The 17,838-nt window shown below is 37.2% G+C and overlaps 1 protein-coding gene across 1 annotated transcript in view; it reads right to left on the bottom strand.

Annotated features, from left to right (window-relative positions):
• The window catches only part of ulk4 (unc-51 like kinase 4), a 264,458-nt gene that overhangs the window by 202,481 nt on the left and 44,139 nt on the right, over positions 1 to 17,838 (bottom strand). The window contains exon 18 of the mRNA XM_079837455.1: positions 10,741 to 10,824. Within this exon, the coding sequence (XP_079693581.1) occupies positions 10,741 to 10,824 (84 nt within the window). The remainder of the gene's footprint in view (positions 1 to 10,740; positions 10,825 to 17,838) is intronic.

Below are 17,838 nucleotides of genomic sequence, written 5' to 3'. Positions count from 1 at the left end.
ATTAGTTAATATGTATTCGCATAGATAGAAATATGAGATGTGCTTTTTAAAATGTACTAATACTCATTAACAGATCATTATTTAATGTTAATTGATAATGCTTGCAAATGTCCTTAAACTTTCAATTCATATGATCATGCACTTTTTAAAAATCTATACATGATTTTGACAGTTGTTTTTTGAGGTTTAAGCTTAATTAATAAATCATTAATAAACATTATATAATGCTTAACGGATCATTAGTTGATAAATATTCAAATAGCTATGAGATGCCATGCTTAAAAAAAAATTACATAAATTACTTACATATCATTATTTAAATCTCATTAAACATTGATTCATAAATTACCTAATGCACTTTTTTACATTTACAAAAGTTGTGAAAAAAAGTTTAATTAATTAGACACACTATTAATGTTAACATATTGTTCATTAACTTGTAACAATGTTTGTAAAGGTCATACATTTGCTCTTTGTATGTTGTGGGTTTTTGTATATTTAGTAGTGTAATGATAATCATCATAAATATTATAATACTATGCTTTATGCAATCATACTGAAGGTTGGGTTCCACATGCATACATTCATACAGTACATGCATGCATATTTTGATAAAAAGGTACACTTTCAAGGTCAGACAGTGTGAATCTAAAGAGAATAGGGTTCTTTTTCATGGGATCAAAGTTTGTTTCTCTTAGATTACATGCAATAACACATGATAACATTGTCTGGCTATCAACAGACCAAGCTCAATCTTTTAAAATTGGACATTGGTCTGGGGAGTCTGCTCTGTATTTTTACTGCACATGAGACGTGATCGACTGGCATAGTTTAAATGACTCTGTACGAAATTGGATAGTCCTTCAACCAATCAGAGTCATTTGAACTATGCCCATTGATCACGCCTCTTGTGGTCTGATTGGTTGAAGGACTATCCAATTTCGTACAGACCACAAGAGGCGTGATCAATGGGCATGGTTCAAATTAGGGCTGTCACGATATCAGATTTTTCACACCACGGTTATTGTGGCCAAAAAAAAAAATCACGATACCGATATATCGCGATATCTATAGAACCTTGGGGGAGAAAGTTATCAAATTAATTGGTAACACTTTACAATAAGGTTAGTTAATGCATTAGTTAACGAACTAACCATGAACAACAGCTGTTCAGCATTAGTTAATCTTCTTTGTTAATGTTAGTTAATATAGAGCTGTTCATGGTTTGTTCATGTTAGTTCACAGTGTATTTTAGCAAGATTTTAATAATGCATTAGTAAATGTTGAAATTAACAAAGATTAATAAGTGCAGTTCATTATTAGTTCATGTTAACTAATGTAACTAATGTTAATTAAGGAACCTTATTGTAAAGTGTTACCAATTAATTTTTACTTTGTTTATTTAGTTTTATTTTTTACCCAACAAACATAATTGGATAATGATAAACAGGGCAATACTCTGTTACTGATAAATTGTCTTTGAAGCTCCCTATGAAATAACAAGAGAGAAAATACTGTCAAGTTCAACAGTATGATGATGAATAAATATTAACATAAATGTTATTGGCCATGACTAGATTGCAAATACAAATACAAGAATAGACATTATTCATTAATTAAATTAAACTATGAGACTGCGACCGTCGACTGGCTCTGACTGGTGTTTAGAGTCCGTTACTTCAGCGCAGCTGCAAGAGTTATGGCCTTTTTACACCTGCTCACATCATTCATTTTCTCTGATCATATATTTATCATATTGTGAAGAGATCAGGAGTAAATGCCTTCCGAAATTCTTTCGAGGCGGATTTAAATCCGATCACGCAGATCCACCGCTCCCACCACGCGCAGGGCACCGAGTGCTGAGGGGGCACTACAAGAAGATGCAAGAAAAGACGCAAACGGCCGCCAGTGAAACTGAAAGTAGCCCAAGGCTCAGAATCAGATGCTCAAAAACACAATAATCTCCATTAAAACGAATGAGACTAAATGCTCTTACCAGTGCTTAGGTCGCTCGTTCTCCTATTACGGCCTTTGATCTTGAAATGAGCCGATAAATAAAATAGCCTACAACTCATATCTGTTGCTTTCGTTGTCGTAAACTGAATTTGCATAGCCTATAGAGTGGAAATTGAAGATTGGAATTATATTCATTTTGTGGAGAGGTATAAGGTAAGACAATGCATGTTTTTATTTTTATAGTTTAGATTGTGTAGCCCGTTTCGTTTGCAGGCGTCGTTGAGTGCGAGCCTGCCTCAGCTTGTCAAAAAGGCGTTTTTACTGTGGTGGTGATAGTAAACATCTAAACTTACATTGTGATGCTTGAAGTGTTTTATATATATGGATTTTATTATAGGCAAGACAAGTCAAGTGTTGATTTGAGAGGATAAATTGATCAAACATGCGGTTAACTCACTGTCGGCCGCTGGCCGCTTGGTCATTAGGAAAAAAACTAAAACTTGAATTTAACTAACGAAAACTGCCCCAAACATTTTTTCTAAATTAACTTAATGAAGAAACGAAACAAAATATAACAAATTTGACATTACAAACAAAGCTGAACTATTTTTATGGCTTCAACAGTGTGTAATAGAGAGGGAGGAAAAAACACGGCTACAGTCGGACTCGGGACACCGGAGTACGTGTCATGTTATCATACCAGTCCTGTTCATTTTTAATATTGTGGTTATCGCCAATACCGGTATATTGCCACACCCTAAATTAACACGATGTCGATATTTTGTGCTTTGAATATCACGGTTATCGTCAAAACCGGTATATTGCGACACCCCTAGTTCAAATGACTCTATACGCAATTGGATAGTCCTTCAACCAATCAGACCACAAGAGGCGTGATCAATGGGCATAGTTCAAATGACTCGTACAGTGACTCAATGACTCCAATTTCGTACAGAGTCATTTGAGCCATGCCCATTGATCACGCCTCTTGTGGTCTGATTGGTTGAAGGACTATCCAATTGCGTATAGAGTCATTTGAACCATGCCCATTGATCACGCATCTTGTGGTCTGTACGAAATTGGATAGTCCTTCAACCAATCAGAGTCATTTGAACTATGCCCATTGATCACGCCTCTTGTGGTCTGATTGGTTGAAGGACTATCCAATTGCATATAGAGTCATTTGAACCATGCCCATTGATCACGCCTCTTGTGGTCTGAGCGGTTGAAGGACTATCCAATTTCGTACAGACCAACGATCCATCACTTCTCTATCCGTCATTGTGTTAAACACTCCCAATAGCGTACCAGGTGGATAAGCCGGTTTGTGATTGGTCCCCGCAAATTTGTAACAGAAGCAGGATAAAAGTATTTACAGGTTTCCAGCCTGAGCTGCAGGGCGAAATCAAATCGCCGGCAGATCAGGCTGGGTTTACCCAGTCTAATGATAACATGCAATGTACTTCAGGTTTGTTTTCTTCTTCTCTATTTTATCATCCCACAGGTAAAACTGTCTGATTGCAAAACAAAGAGTGGTGTATACAAGTTAAAAGTTGAAATGTAATACATGGGGTTAGGGGTTAGTCAAACAATATAGCAAGTACGGGCAATAGTAATTGTGATGATTGTCGTGGCAAGCACCACTAATTATAGTCATCTCAGCCCTGAGTGTCACTGGCATTTTGCGACCATCTGGGAAACCATTAAGGAAGTATATTTATGTTAAATTATGCTGATTGGGCTTATTTTTTTTTTAAATAATGAACATATTTCATAATGGAGTACAGGTGTTTTCTACAGTTAAATCCATTCATTCAAGCCTACTTTGGATTTCTATGTGTGTGTTTGTGAGAGACAGAGATTACGTAAAGCTTACAGAGGTCATCTCTGTGTGGCTCCTTCTAATAACACGAGTGTGTGTGTTTGAAGGAGCAGCACACCTGGTCCTAAATAAAGGACTATGTAAATTGCCTGAGCCAGACAGGCCTTTCATTAGTGTGATCTCACTGTTTGAGCTCTTTCTCTCTCTCACACAGCATCAATCCATTCAGTCCCAGGCATAAACATTCTTTCCAGCTAATGTGGTCTCTCCTAATCAAAAACCAGAGCTGGTCAAGACTAGGAAGACTATGGAAGATGCTCAATAAAGTCAACATGGAACAGTATTCACAACACATATTGCTTCTGTACTGACAACGTGTATTACTTTTTTCTTAGAAAAAAAGTTATTGATTACTAATATTTGGAAGTCATGCAGTGCTGTTAAAACGTATCAATTATATCACAGAAAGGACCCAAGAGGACGTAATATTTTAGGCAATATGTTGGCATTATTGGTAATATTTCAAAATATTGGTAATATTTTGAAAAGCATATGATTAATATGTACACGGCAAGTTATTACATGTTGTAAAATATATTGTGGTGTAAAAAAAATATATTTATAAATTAATAATTCATTTATAATAATTTAGAAAATATAATTGTTTATAACAAACATTCTGTACATTAAAATGATTAGGATGTGTACAAATTTAATTGTTGTTTGTTGTTGTTTTTCTCCCAAAAACATAAAACCAAAATTTTTCTTCTTCATTGAGGACACTTTTTCAATAGTGTCATGGACACCATCCCCACTGAGGAGGCTTTCTGATTGTAATATGAATACCCTCAAGAACATAGAGCAAATCTATTCCCATTTTCCATTATTGTCATAACCTTTATAAAAATTAACATTAGGGATGCACAGGGGTAAAAAATTGCGACTATTTTGACAAATATTGCAAAAATTTTATTCCAAAAGGTTCCTTATAGTTTGCTTATTATAGCGCCACCTGATAAAATAGATGTGTGTGTCCCTTAATAGTGGACGCTTGTGGAGTCTATCCAACCAAGTTTGGGGTTTGTGTACTTTTGCAAATTTTTTGCGACGAAAAAAGTGAAAAATACAAAAGAATCTCTGAACAAACGCTTTGTTCTGATTCAGTATCTGCTGAAGACAAGATGTTGTCAGGCTACGTATATGTCAGTAACATTATTTTTCGAAACCGGTTATCAAATAAAAAGTCTTCAGAAAAACTAACTCTCACTTCAGAAAAACTAACTTTACTTCCCTGGCGTTACACTGCGCTTGCAGCGCACTCTTCAATTGCATGCGCATATGCTGAGGTGCGTGCTATATTACTTCAGTATATATAAAAAGCAAAAGAAGTTAGGAGTATGTAACATCGTACTGTAGTTACGTTACCAAAAAGAACTAGTAAATTGCATAACTGGTACATCGTCTGTTAGCATGCAGGTGTTCATTCTGTTCATCAGGATCAGTGTCCATGTCTTATTAACGGTTCATGTTAGTATTGTGTATTTACCGTAGTAACTGTAGCTAATCATAAGCTATTTTCTATATTTTTGATGATGGTGGCTCATACCAACTTTATTGTATCATGAAAAACTAGTTTGGGACTGCTATTCTATAGCCTTACCTTATACAGTGTTAATGATACTTTTAGAATTGATGTGTATGTTAAGTAAAGTGGGATGGTACTTTTTGGGGTCGCGGCTTAATGACTATGGGGAAAATGTGGGTCCCATGGCAAAACCAGTTGAGAACCACTGATCTATAGCACATCGATAGCCTTCGGTAACAAAGTTACCTTCACGATCAACATGCGCTCCATGATGATGGTCCCCAGGGTGATGCATATTGAATGGCTGTTCGTGACCGATTCAGAATAGCGTCTTTGCTAAACGCGAATAGGGAGCGCGCGTTGAGCCATTGAGTGCGTTTGATTACGGAGCGACGGAGATCAGAGGCAAAAACACATTGATATAAACTGCATCATAGATATCCAGAGTCATAGAAGGGTCAGTGCGCTCTATAGAGAGCCACTACAGGCAGAGCTAATAGGGAGGGGATGGAATATGCACAGTATGTGTGCGTGTGTGTGTGTGCGTAATAAATATTTAATGGAAGAGTAGTGTGATGCCCAGTTGCAGCCCAAGGCTCTGCTACACGCCACTTACAGTGAGCACAACCCTTTCATCATCCATGCACACGGAATCGCGTGCGCACACACACACACAATCGCGCACGGCTCTTCCAGCTGCAGTCTGACCTGAAAACCTGTCTGCATGCTGCTCTGGCTGTCTTTCTGAATTAAGAGCACTCTCACTCTCGATTGAGCACACAATATTCTCTGGCTAGCTCTGTTACTCTCATCTTCTCTGTGTGTGTTATGCACTTCTTACCCTCACCCAACCTTCTCCCATCATCACCTCCTGGCCTTTTTTCTCCTTCTCTCCCTCTAATTCCCTATCCCTTCCTCTCGCTCTCTGATGTCTTGTTTCCTGAGCTCAGCTCTCTCTGAATCAGCAGAGGTTCTCAAACAGGTCAGCACAGCGAGGCATTACAATTACTGCCTACATCAGCCTCACACACGGATTTATTACCGTACTCGCACAACGCTAATGTTGGGGAATTGGCTGAATTGAATTAACCCCAGCTTCTTTCATGGCTTTCCAAAAGATGTGGCGTTAATGTTTGCGGGGTGTAATTAGCAAGGCAGCGTCGGGAAGTCACACCGGCTTCTGGCTGTTGCCTCGGCTCCAATCGTGTCGCTGTCAGTCTAGACCTGCTTTAGAGAGAGTGATCAACTGCACAGCCTGGTGGCAGTGCTGCTGGGAAGAAAAAGAGAGAGGGATAGAGAGAGAGGGAGTAGCAGTGCTGGAGGGCCAGCTCTCTCTCTGATTACTGAGCTTATTACTGCGAAAAACTAGACTTGCTTATACGCTTTGTATCCTAGAATAGAGGTGCATTTTTCTTTCTCTCCCGGGCTTCTTTTCTCTCTAGTTGTGTCCCAAATTACATACTATACACTTAGACTTATATACACTATGTACTTATGCGCTATGTACCAGAGATGTTCACAAGTCTTTCATCTGGAGTCTGAGACAAGTCTGGAGTCGAGTCTCAAGTTATTTTATGTCTTACAAAAAACAAAATCTCATATTCCAAAATTTGGGGGGTTGGGGATTTAGAAAAAATATGACCTTTCTATCATCTGTTTTGTTTGTAATAAAGGTCCCAAGATGTAAGGGATACATCCAGCCTGTTGTTATGTTATAATTCATTAGTTGCTGAATGGACACAAGATGGCGTCAGTAACGTTTGTTATACAGCATTGTTATTGACGACAGACATTATCAGAAAATATCAAACCTCCGAACGTTTCTAGTTGTTTCTAGTCAATAGAAAACTGTACGCATGCTGATTGTGATATGTTAAAATATGCGCTTTAAGTAATAAATGGATTAACATCTTTCTATCCCTCTCTCGTAGAAAAGCTGCTAAAACATTTATAAAAGTAAAACGTAGTGCTAGGTTTAAAGGTTAGATTTTATTCATGTTTTAATAGGCTAGCAATCCAAAAGAGACCGCTGCACCACAGTAAAACAGTGAGCTGTGTGAGTTAATGAGTGCGTTTACATGCACGTTATTAAGCCGATTAGGCTTAAAAAGCCGACAAGGAACATGGTCATGTAAACGCGGTAACCCGTTTTCTTTTATTGGGGTAAGGTCATAAACGGTTTAAGAATAAACCGGTTGGAACAGGTAGTTTTTTGCCTCTTACCCCCATTTCGTGCGGCATGTAAACGCATTAACCTGCTTTCTGCGCATGTGTGATATGTGACAGAAACGCATACTTGGAGCAGATTTAAACACATCTAGACAGAGCGAGTGTTTTGCATGAAAGAAAGAAGGAAATATATCACAAAAGCAGACTCTTTAAAGACCCAGAAAATTGTAAAAATGTGTTCTCTTCTCATCTCTCGTGCAGTAGAAGTGGTTCAGTCAAAACGCTGCATCTGTAACTGCATGAGAGAGTAATATATGAGCCGTAAGTTTCCCGCTGACACGTTGTAAGCTTTATTTAACATCACAACTGACATAACATATGGAATACTCGGAGTAAGATACGAAAATTATTATTTTTGACGTCACTACAAGGAAATAATCAGGTTTATTAATAAAGTCATGTAAACACGGTTTACTTGCGTTGTCAGTTTACTGGTTTGCATGTAAACTGGGAAAACTGGTTATTTCAATAAGTTGATATTTGTGAGTTATCAGCTTACTGGTGTGCATGTAAACGTGCTCATTGTCACTACCTTTGTGGATATGACATTCTTTAATTGTTTCCCACACATTCTTTGCATCTAGCCGATCTGACATGGTATACATCCAAATGTGAGAACATATGGCATGATTGATCCTGTCATGTTTCATGGGACTCTTATGACATATCGGAGTTTACGTGCAAAACACGGACATCCGTAATCAAATTCTATGACAAGGGTCCGATCTACCATGTCACATACTGTACATGTGAAGCAGATATAATAACATTCAAATAAAGCTATTTTTCCCATTTACGATAGATAAGGATTAAAGACTTGAGTTGTTTTTAAAATATTCATGAATTTTTTTTTTTTTTTTCGAGTCTGAAGTAATTTCAGGTCGAGTCTCGAGTCAAGTCTGAAGTCTCATAAAATGCGCACCAACTCGGGTGCCCATCTCTGCTATGTACTCAACCATATATGAATTTTATACGGTTATTTTGTCATTCCCTCTCCGCTACGTAATTAAAGTTGAGTTTGTGAAATGTCCAACATTTCACACCGTTTTTTTTTTTGGTTAAATAAGTGAATCTTTCCGATATTTAAAGGGGCACTTTTCGGAATTTTCAGTATGAACACACTACTCGCACCATTTATACTACAAAACGGCAAGTACATGAAATTAAGACGCACCTTCTGTTTCTCTGCTTAAATGTTCAACAGAGTTTGTTAGGGGTTACTCTGATATTGACATTCTGATTGACGCAGATAACTATTTTCTTGTTATGTTTGACAGCCGATAAATGGAAAATTTCATATTATATATTATATTATCGTATAATATTATATTAAAACCGTTTTGTCGACCTTTGAGATACAATTGATTGCATGCAGGGGACGTAAATGTATTTGGACATGCTTAAATCTCTGAATGATGTTGCATTAGATACAAAATATCGAAGTAGCATCTACAAACAAATGATTCTAGAGCTTTTCACAGTTCATCACATTAACTATAAAAATGGTCCATAAAGTGATGCATAAAGTGTCCAAATAATTTTTAACAATTACTATGTCTAAAATGAATACATTTTTGTTTTTTGCTTGAAAAGCATGCCACGTTTCAGTTAACTATATGTTTGTTGGTTATTGATATTTTGTAATATAATGCAAAGATTTTCAGGTGTGGATTAGGTGTCTAAATACATTTAGCCATATCTTTACACTCTGTATATCAAAAATCGAAACGTACAAATAGTCTATTAGAAATATATATTTTTTAAAACAATTTTATATTTATTTGATTTATTTGAGTTGGGTATTACAGAAGAGCATTCGTGCATGAGGTCTGAAACACACACATACATATACACACTTTTTTCATATTTTTGTATAGTTTTTTTTGCGGTCTTAACTAATACTAATGGCAGACACTGCACCGACAGACGCAGACCAACAATGACAGTCACCAGATTACAGCACGTATCAGACATTTCAGTCAATTCATCATGTTCAATCGGCGAAAACAAGCTACGACAGACACCAACAGACTCCGACAGGGGTAACGCACAGATCCGACAAAATAAAGTGACCTTGCCATCTGTTGCTGCGGTGTGAATTGGCCAAAAAACAGCTATTGTGTAAAGCCAGTCATTGTTGCTTGTCATTTTGACCAACAAATGTTTTTGCATGCAATTTGCATGAATTGTCTGAAGCAGAAACAACGGTGATATCAGCTAAGAACTGCTTCTGAAGTTTAGAAAGTTGCTGATGCATCAATAAACACAAGGTGTTTTTAATTAATGAAAGTAAAACAGACAGCAGCTGTTGATCATTGCAGGCCATCAGCTCTGAAACACAAATTTGAAAACGACCTTGAACGTTCAATGGAATGAGATGAACTCCAGGAAGAACTACTTCAAGCAGCTGAGAATCTAAATTTAACCAAAAAGTGATGAGACAAAAAAAAAAAAAAAAAAAAAAACTCAAATGCTGCATAAGCAGGTTGGAGCAGAGGGCTAAAATTGGGCACATTCACTAGAGGGCACAACTTTTGCCAAATGTTGGCAGCTGACCAGCCAGAAAACAACAGTAGCTGAAGAAGCGCAGCCACAGAACAGCTAGATAAAGTTTTTTTTTTTTTTTTATCACACCCAAATTATACTTTATTTCAATGCTGCAGACCAGGGGTTGTCGGCAACACAAGCTGTAACACCTAAACTGTCGTCTTAATGGCAGATCTTCCACTGCTAATAAAGGAATAATGAGGGAGTCTGTATGGTGTTCGGTCCCCTGTGGAAGAGAAGCTTTCAGCACTCACAATAAACACAGTCTGTTCAGACTGGAGATGATCAGTTTGATGTCAGTCTCCATGCAGATGGTTCCATTCTTAAACAATGCAGGCCAGCGTGGTTAATTGCTACTGAGACGACCGGAGGTGCGGTTATGTGAGCATTTCTGCTGCAGGTGAGTGAGTGTTTTTGTGACAGGACTGACTGACGAACGAACGCGTTGAGCGCCCTTGACTCGCGGCATGCGAATAATGCCTATAAGGGCTGGGGGAGGTTCGTTATCAGACAGATCCCCCCGCCCCCATGCGCACATATTCACGCACACACTAGTGCGCGCACTTACACACACACTGTGAGGACAGTGTAGCAGTCTTACCCCTTCCCGAAGGCACCTCATTAACACGGTGTAGGCGGCAGCAGGAACGACCCACAATCCTCCTGGGCGCTCTTTCTTCTCTTCCTGCAGGGGAAGGAAAGAGAGTATGTGTGTGTGTGAGAGCGAGAAAGAGAACTATTACAGAGACTCATTGGGGGAACAATTAAAAGCAATAAAATGCAGCCACCATCATAATGAGGCTAAATAAATAAAGTCCTGCGACAGTAAATAAGACGCCAGGCTGAGGCAGGTACAGGAAACACAGCTCCAGTGATAAGCAACGATCATGTCAATTAGAGGGAGAAGTGGAGAACGCTGCGAAGCAACATCCTGCTCTCATTTAACTTCTAATGCTTGCGTTCAGCACAGCGCTGAGACTGATCGTCGACATCAACAGCAGCTCGTGAGCAAGACCTTCGTACAAGTCAAGGCCTGATTTGGATTTCTGTTTATGTGTAGCTGCATTATGCAGTGTGCAGTAGGCGGTTATACATTTGAAAGAAAAAAAAAAACTGATGATAACATTTTATACGGTATAAATTTTACTATGACAAATTGGCCTAGAAAATCCTCACTTAACTAAGTAAAAAATGTAATTCATGTAAACAGCTTTATAGTTCAAAACAAATCACTTTCACATAAATTAACTGAACATTATTAAAATGTGCAAAGTAGTAAATCGTAAGTGGTTGAAATTAATATGAGTCAGAAAGTAAAACTTTCAAAGAGTTAATTTAGTATTCTCCAAACCAGATTAAATCTACAAACGTCAATATTTTTTTTCTTTTAAAGATTGTTTTTTTTTTTTTTTGCATTTTAAACTATATTTATATAAAAACATTGCGTTTATATTTAAATAAACTCAATGCTGCATTTATAATACCAGGTATTTTGCTGAAGTTTGTGCACTAAAACCTTTTGGTCAATTTAGCACTTCTATCATCAATAGGATTTTACACCCTTTAAATCTGGAAGGATCTCATGCATCAAACTGATGGCCATTAAGTACAGAGAACTTTTCCAACTTTTTCCACGGACATTAAAATTGATTGTCATGGGATAGCAGCAGAAAAGGGGGGAAACTCTACCCTCCAGTGGCTGATACAATAAATCTGGAGGCAGGAATCATTCCATGAAAAATAGCACCAACTCACTGGCCTCTTTATGTACACTGCAGGTTACTGAGATGATTAACCCTGACTTCTGATAAATTATGTGTCAGTTTCATAAAAATATAAATTATTATTATTATTGTATAAGCCAAACCTGTATGATGTATACATTTTATTGCATTAGACAATAAAATATCCAATCAGTTAAGGCAATAACCACCATATTTGAAATTCTTGATGCTGCTCTGCTGCACTCCATTATGCACCGATTCTTTTGTTATCAGGATAAAAAACGGTTTTAAAGTCACATTTTTAGCCTGGTCTGCCCAAGAGGTGTAAGATGTCAAAATGATTGACACACGGCCAATCTAAGAAAAAGGCGGGCTTCACTCTTTATAGAAGCTGAACATTACAGCACAAAGCTTCAGTTTTAGCAGTGATAGATTAGAAAGTAAGATGAAAGTAGCTAAGCATGTAATATTACAGTTTGATGACAGAAATGTTAAACAACTGGCAGCAATGCCAATTGATGTAAAATACTCACGTTTTTTGTATAATTTCTTTCACCATTTTGAACTGAAAATATAGACTATAATTTCCGTCATCCATGTAATTCATAACTGAATGTGATGACTGACAAGCAAATAAACCTTAAGGATCTTTCAGAAGAATTCAATCGGAGTTACATTAAAAAATGTCCTGGCTAATCAAAGCATTATAAACGGCAGTGAATGGGAGCCCAAAATTTGATGCCCAACAAGGTGCATTATAAAAGTAATCCACATGTCTTCGGGAGGTTAATAAAGGCCTTCTGAAGTGAGGCGATGCGTTTATGTAAGTAAAATATCCATATTTAAAAATGTTATCTTGTAAAATATCTAGCTTCAGCCAGACCGCCTTCAGTATTCAATTTATGGAAAAAGCGTAACTGATGCAACATATGACGTAGGATGAGTTGTGAACTGCGAGAGACACATTTTCTTTCATTTATATATTAAAATGTGTACCACACTAAAACCCCTGTTCAAATATAGGCCATAATTTGCTGTAGTTATACCTCCTTATTAGGACTGGGAAGTATGAAGATATATATATTGTGGCGTGTCCAAATCCACTTTTGCTAGTTTAACGACCAGGGGCATGGTCTAAAAAGGGTTGACCCTTTTAACTTAATGAATAATGAGTGTGTTTTGGGCATTACTTGCAATAAACCAATCAGAGTCTCATCTCCTATTCCCTTTAAAAGCCAGTTGCACTTGCACCATGGCGGATTCGCTATTTACATGGCGGAATATTTTTAATACATGTGTGTATTGCCACGATTGGTTAAATAAGTAGCCACTTTCATTCGTCATTCTGATGGTGTCTCTGAGGTAATTCTGATACATGCAATGACTATCCATTATGACATGTAGGCATTTTTTTCTTAATGTATACAATAATAGTCTTTTACATTGTAATCCTTTTATTTTTAATATTTGGTCCGCTGTGTGAGTAATAAGCAGAGTGTACCCGCCTATAGACGCATATTACTTACGCGCCCTTTAAATAAGACAAAAAAGATTGTTAAAGATTTTGCTATACCTTTTATAATCTGGCAAGTAAATACACCCGCATAACCAGAGGCGGACAGTACTTATGTATTCTCCATACTTAAGTATTTCTCCTCAAGTACTTTTTCAAGTATATATTTTATCAGTGTTTTTCTTTGGAAAACTTTTAATTCATTACATTCCAAAGCATAATTTATAATGTCATATATGTTTTACTGCACTACATTTCATAAATAAAAGTTGTTGTTTTTTTTTTACCTTGAATACTTAATTACATTAAAAATATAGTACTTTCTTACTTGTACTCAAGTAAAAATGTAATTACTTTTACTTGAGTAAAAGTATACAATACTAAATATTTTATGTAATTAAGTATTAAATGATATTCAATATGAAACATAGTGCAGTAAAAAGTACAATATTATGTTTTGGAAGGTTGTGAAGTAAAAGTTTTCCAAAGAAGAACATTGATAAAGTACATATAATTAGTAAAAAATACTAAATTAGTACATATACTTAGTAAATAAAATTACTTGGAAAGTAAAAATACTTAAGTACTGTCCGCCTCTGCGCATAACACAGTACTAAAGTTGACACTTTAGAGTGATAAAGATAAACGCACGAAAGACAAAATAAAGAGCATGATGTACATGATGTTAAAAGAATTATAAAGCGCAATAACGCATTAAAAAGCCACCTCTCAGACAAATTTGGTTCTCTTTTGCTTTTGAATGGAGAAATACACACAATTATGTCAAAAAGCCCATCGTGTGGAGGATTCACATAAACAATTATGTCAAAAAGCCCATCGTGTGGAGGATTCACATAAACACAGTCGCTGTCTTAAGTGGACGTAAACAGTTGTGTAAAAAACAGGTCGTGTGTCAGTACATTCGATCTGTACATTGGGTCTTCAAGTGACAGCAGCCTAAAGGTTACTTCAGAGATTTAGCATTAAGCTTTGTATCAGTAGAAACCCGGTAGTACATACAAATTATGGTACTTTCCCTCCTCATATCCCCCTGAAATGAGAGAATTGTGCATTTTATTTCTGGAAAAAATCCCCAAAAAAAGGATTTTTTGGCCAGAGGCTAAAAACTACAGCCAGTAGACGGAGCTAGTTACGCATGTTATCAACCTGCCCACAGCGGAGGGATCTCACTCACAGAATGTAAATGCGCACGGCCACTCGGATCGGGCATTAATAACGGAGCGGGGCAGAGCAAAGTGAGTGTTTCAACTTTTCAATGAACTCATATGAAAGTTTAACTTCCATATGCGATCTGAAAATGCGCCAGACTGGACATGCGCTGAGAATGACAGCTGCGCTTACCTCAGCTCTTACTTCGCTCTCGAGCTGAATGAAATCTGACTCCTGCTGCGTTTGTCCCGTGACTTTCATACGGCTCACTCGCACATTATTGAAAAGACACGTTCAGTTTTTAATTGTAGTGTTTATTCTCTAACTGAACAAAATTATTGTATTATTATGAAGATCGAAACGGCGGTGTATGGAGTGGCCTCATAGGGCAGCAAAGCAAGTGCATTCTGGGAGTTGTCTTTCATCCACATGAGACAAAAATACATTTTCTGTCTTTTCTCAGTCCAGAAGGCACCACATTCAAAAATAATTTCACGTTTCTACTACATAAATGACCCATAAATTCCCAGCAATGAAGTACCCTTTTAATCAAACAACAAATACTCACTGCTCTGAACTTTTGTACACTTAATAAGAATCAATTTATATTTAATTCATACAGTGAAGCAGTGTTTTACTTTTGTCCATTTTATGTTATTTGCATCTTTGTTCTATTGTATTATTCTTATCGTTTAGTAATTTACTTATTTTAAAAACAACAAATAAAAATAACTATATTGTGATGTATCTTTATCGTGAAAAAAAAGTTTTTAAAAAGATTTTGGTCATATTGCCCACCCTTACACCTGATATAATTTCAAACAAGTAAAAGTTGTTTTGCTCCAAAACATATCTCGAGCATTACATTAATCAAAATTTTGGCAGGTATAAAGTTGAAGTCCACAAATAAATGACGGCACTTGCTTATTTGTGCTTGTGAATGGAGTAAGAAGTAACACATGCCAAATACATCAATATAATCTCAGAAGAGCAAACTTGTATGCATGCTGAGAAATAGCCAAATCAATGCTCTACTGACCATTTTAACTGTTTACAAGATATACATTGTATATTTAACTGTAATTTGATGATAAATTGTTTGCCCATCCTCCTTAGGACAAGTTGGTCAACAGTAATTGAAAAAATACCTCAGAAAAACGAGTTATAAGAAACAGTCTAGAATCATGTTTTATTGTGGTTCATTTGTTTTTGACTATACAGCAACATGTTTGAAACTAAGTCCGAATTTATTAATGTTAAAGAACAAATACATTACAGTGTTTTACTGAAGAACACTGAAATAGTATGCGAGCGTGTGTATGCTTCTGTGGCTTATCTAGTATCACTCCCATTTGTTATGTCTTAGAGAGCACAGCCATAGTTTTTCACCTGGACTGCTATTGAAATTCATAGTGCCAACACACCAATTGCTCGCATTACACTAGAACTGAGGAGTAGAGAAAAGTCATTAGATTAAGCCAATCAAGGCCACAGCGTCCCTCCCCCTCCCCCTGGGCTCAGAGCTAATATGATCAATAAAAGCTGTGTGTGCTGTTGTACTGCATGACCCTGAAAAACACAACCGTACAGGAGATACACACTTATATAAGCCCAACAAAGCATGTTATCAGCTAACCTCGGGTCCCTTACAGCGATCAATACCGCAATCAGATTAGGATGACCAGATGTCTACAACACAGGAAAATTTTTGGTGAAAAGGGGGAAACAGGCCATCTCATCACACTAGTTGTAATGAGGTAAAATGATGCTGTGATGAGCCGTTTATGGACTCCAGAGGCTGTGCTTCATTACACCTTTAGACCTCATTCACAGGCTTGCTGAAAATGTGCGATGCTAAAAATCCCCCAACTCTGACTTTCACCAAAGCATTGTGTTATAGCAGGCAAATGCTGTGTTACCATGGCAAATACTAGAGGTAACATAGGCAAATGCAAATAATTTTCAGCAGTGATCTTCTTTACAGTACTAAAATTCTGTCAAAGGTTACATATGATGCACCAGACTGCATCGGTTATGAGGTGGTTCTCATGTTGAGGTTAATGAGGTCTGAGAGGTTGTGTGAAACTCTCCTCATAAGGGAGCTTTTTAAATGTCATGGAATACTCAGAGGACAAATATTGCCTGTAAGACATTTATGAGAAGCAAACGGAGCTGTATGAAATTTCAGGCCATTGAACAGAAGGATCGCAATCCAGTGGCTTGTCCCCGTAGAAGTCAAAGTGGAAGTTGTGCACTAATCAATAATTACTTCAATATAATAGACAGTCACCAGTTGGACCCATGTGAATATTGATATGATATGTGAATTATAGATGATTCATTAATTAAAGGAACTTTTCTGTCACCTAGGATAATTAAAAAAAAAAAAAAACGGTATGTGTTTTGTATGTATGTGTGTATATATATATATATATAGTGTGAGGAAAATAAGTATTTGAACACCCTGCTATTTTGCAAGTTCTCCCACTTAAAAATTATGGAGGGGCCTGAAATTGTCATCGTAGGTGCATGTCCACTGTGAGAGACATAATCTAAAAAAAAAAAAAAATCCAGAAACAACAATGTATGATTTTTTTACTATTTATTTTCATGATACAGCTGCAAATAAGTATTTGAACACCTGAGAAAATCAATGTTAATATTTGGTACAGTAGCCTTTGTTTGCAATTACAGAGGTCAAACGTTTCCTGTAGTTTTTCACCAGGTTTGCACACACTGCAGGAGGGATTTTGGCCCACTCCTCCACACAGATCTTCTCTAGATCAGTCAGGTTTCCGGTCATCCTCTCCTTAATACAGTGCAGTCGCCCTGTCCCATGTGCAGAAAAACACCCCCAAAGTATGATGCTACCACCCCCATGCTTCACAGTAGGGATGGTGTTCTTGGGATGGTACTCATAATTTTTCTTCCTCCAAACACGTTTAGTGGAATTATGACCAAAAAGTTATATTTTGGTCTCATCTGATGACTTTCTCCCATGACTCCTCTGGATCATCCAAATGGTCGTTGGCAAACTTAAGACGGGCCTGGACATGTGCTGGTTTAAGCAGAGGAACCTTCCGTGCCATGCATGATTTCAAACCATGACATCTTAGTGTATTACCAACAGTAACCTTGGAAACGGTGGTCCCAGCTCTTTTCAGGTCATTGACCAGCTCCTCCCGTGTAGTTCTGGGCTGATTTCTCACCTTTCTTAGGATTATTGAGATCCCACGAGGTGAGATCTTGCATGGAGCCCCAGTCCGAGGGAGATTGACAGTCATGTTTAGCT

Source organism: Gobio gobio, assembly GCF_949357685.1.
Source record: "Gobio gobio genome assembly, chromosome: 15".
Taxonomy (NCBI): domain Eukaryota; kingdom Metazoa; phylum Chordata; class Actinopteri; order Cypriniformes; family Gobionidae; genus Gobio; species Gobio gobio.
This window is presented reverse-complemented; position numbering and strand designations above follow the sequence as displayed.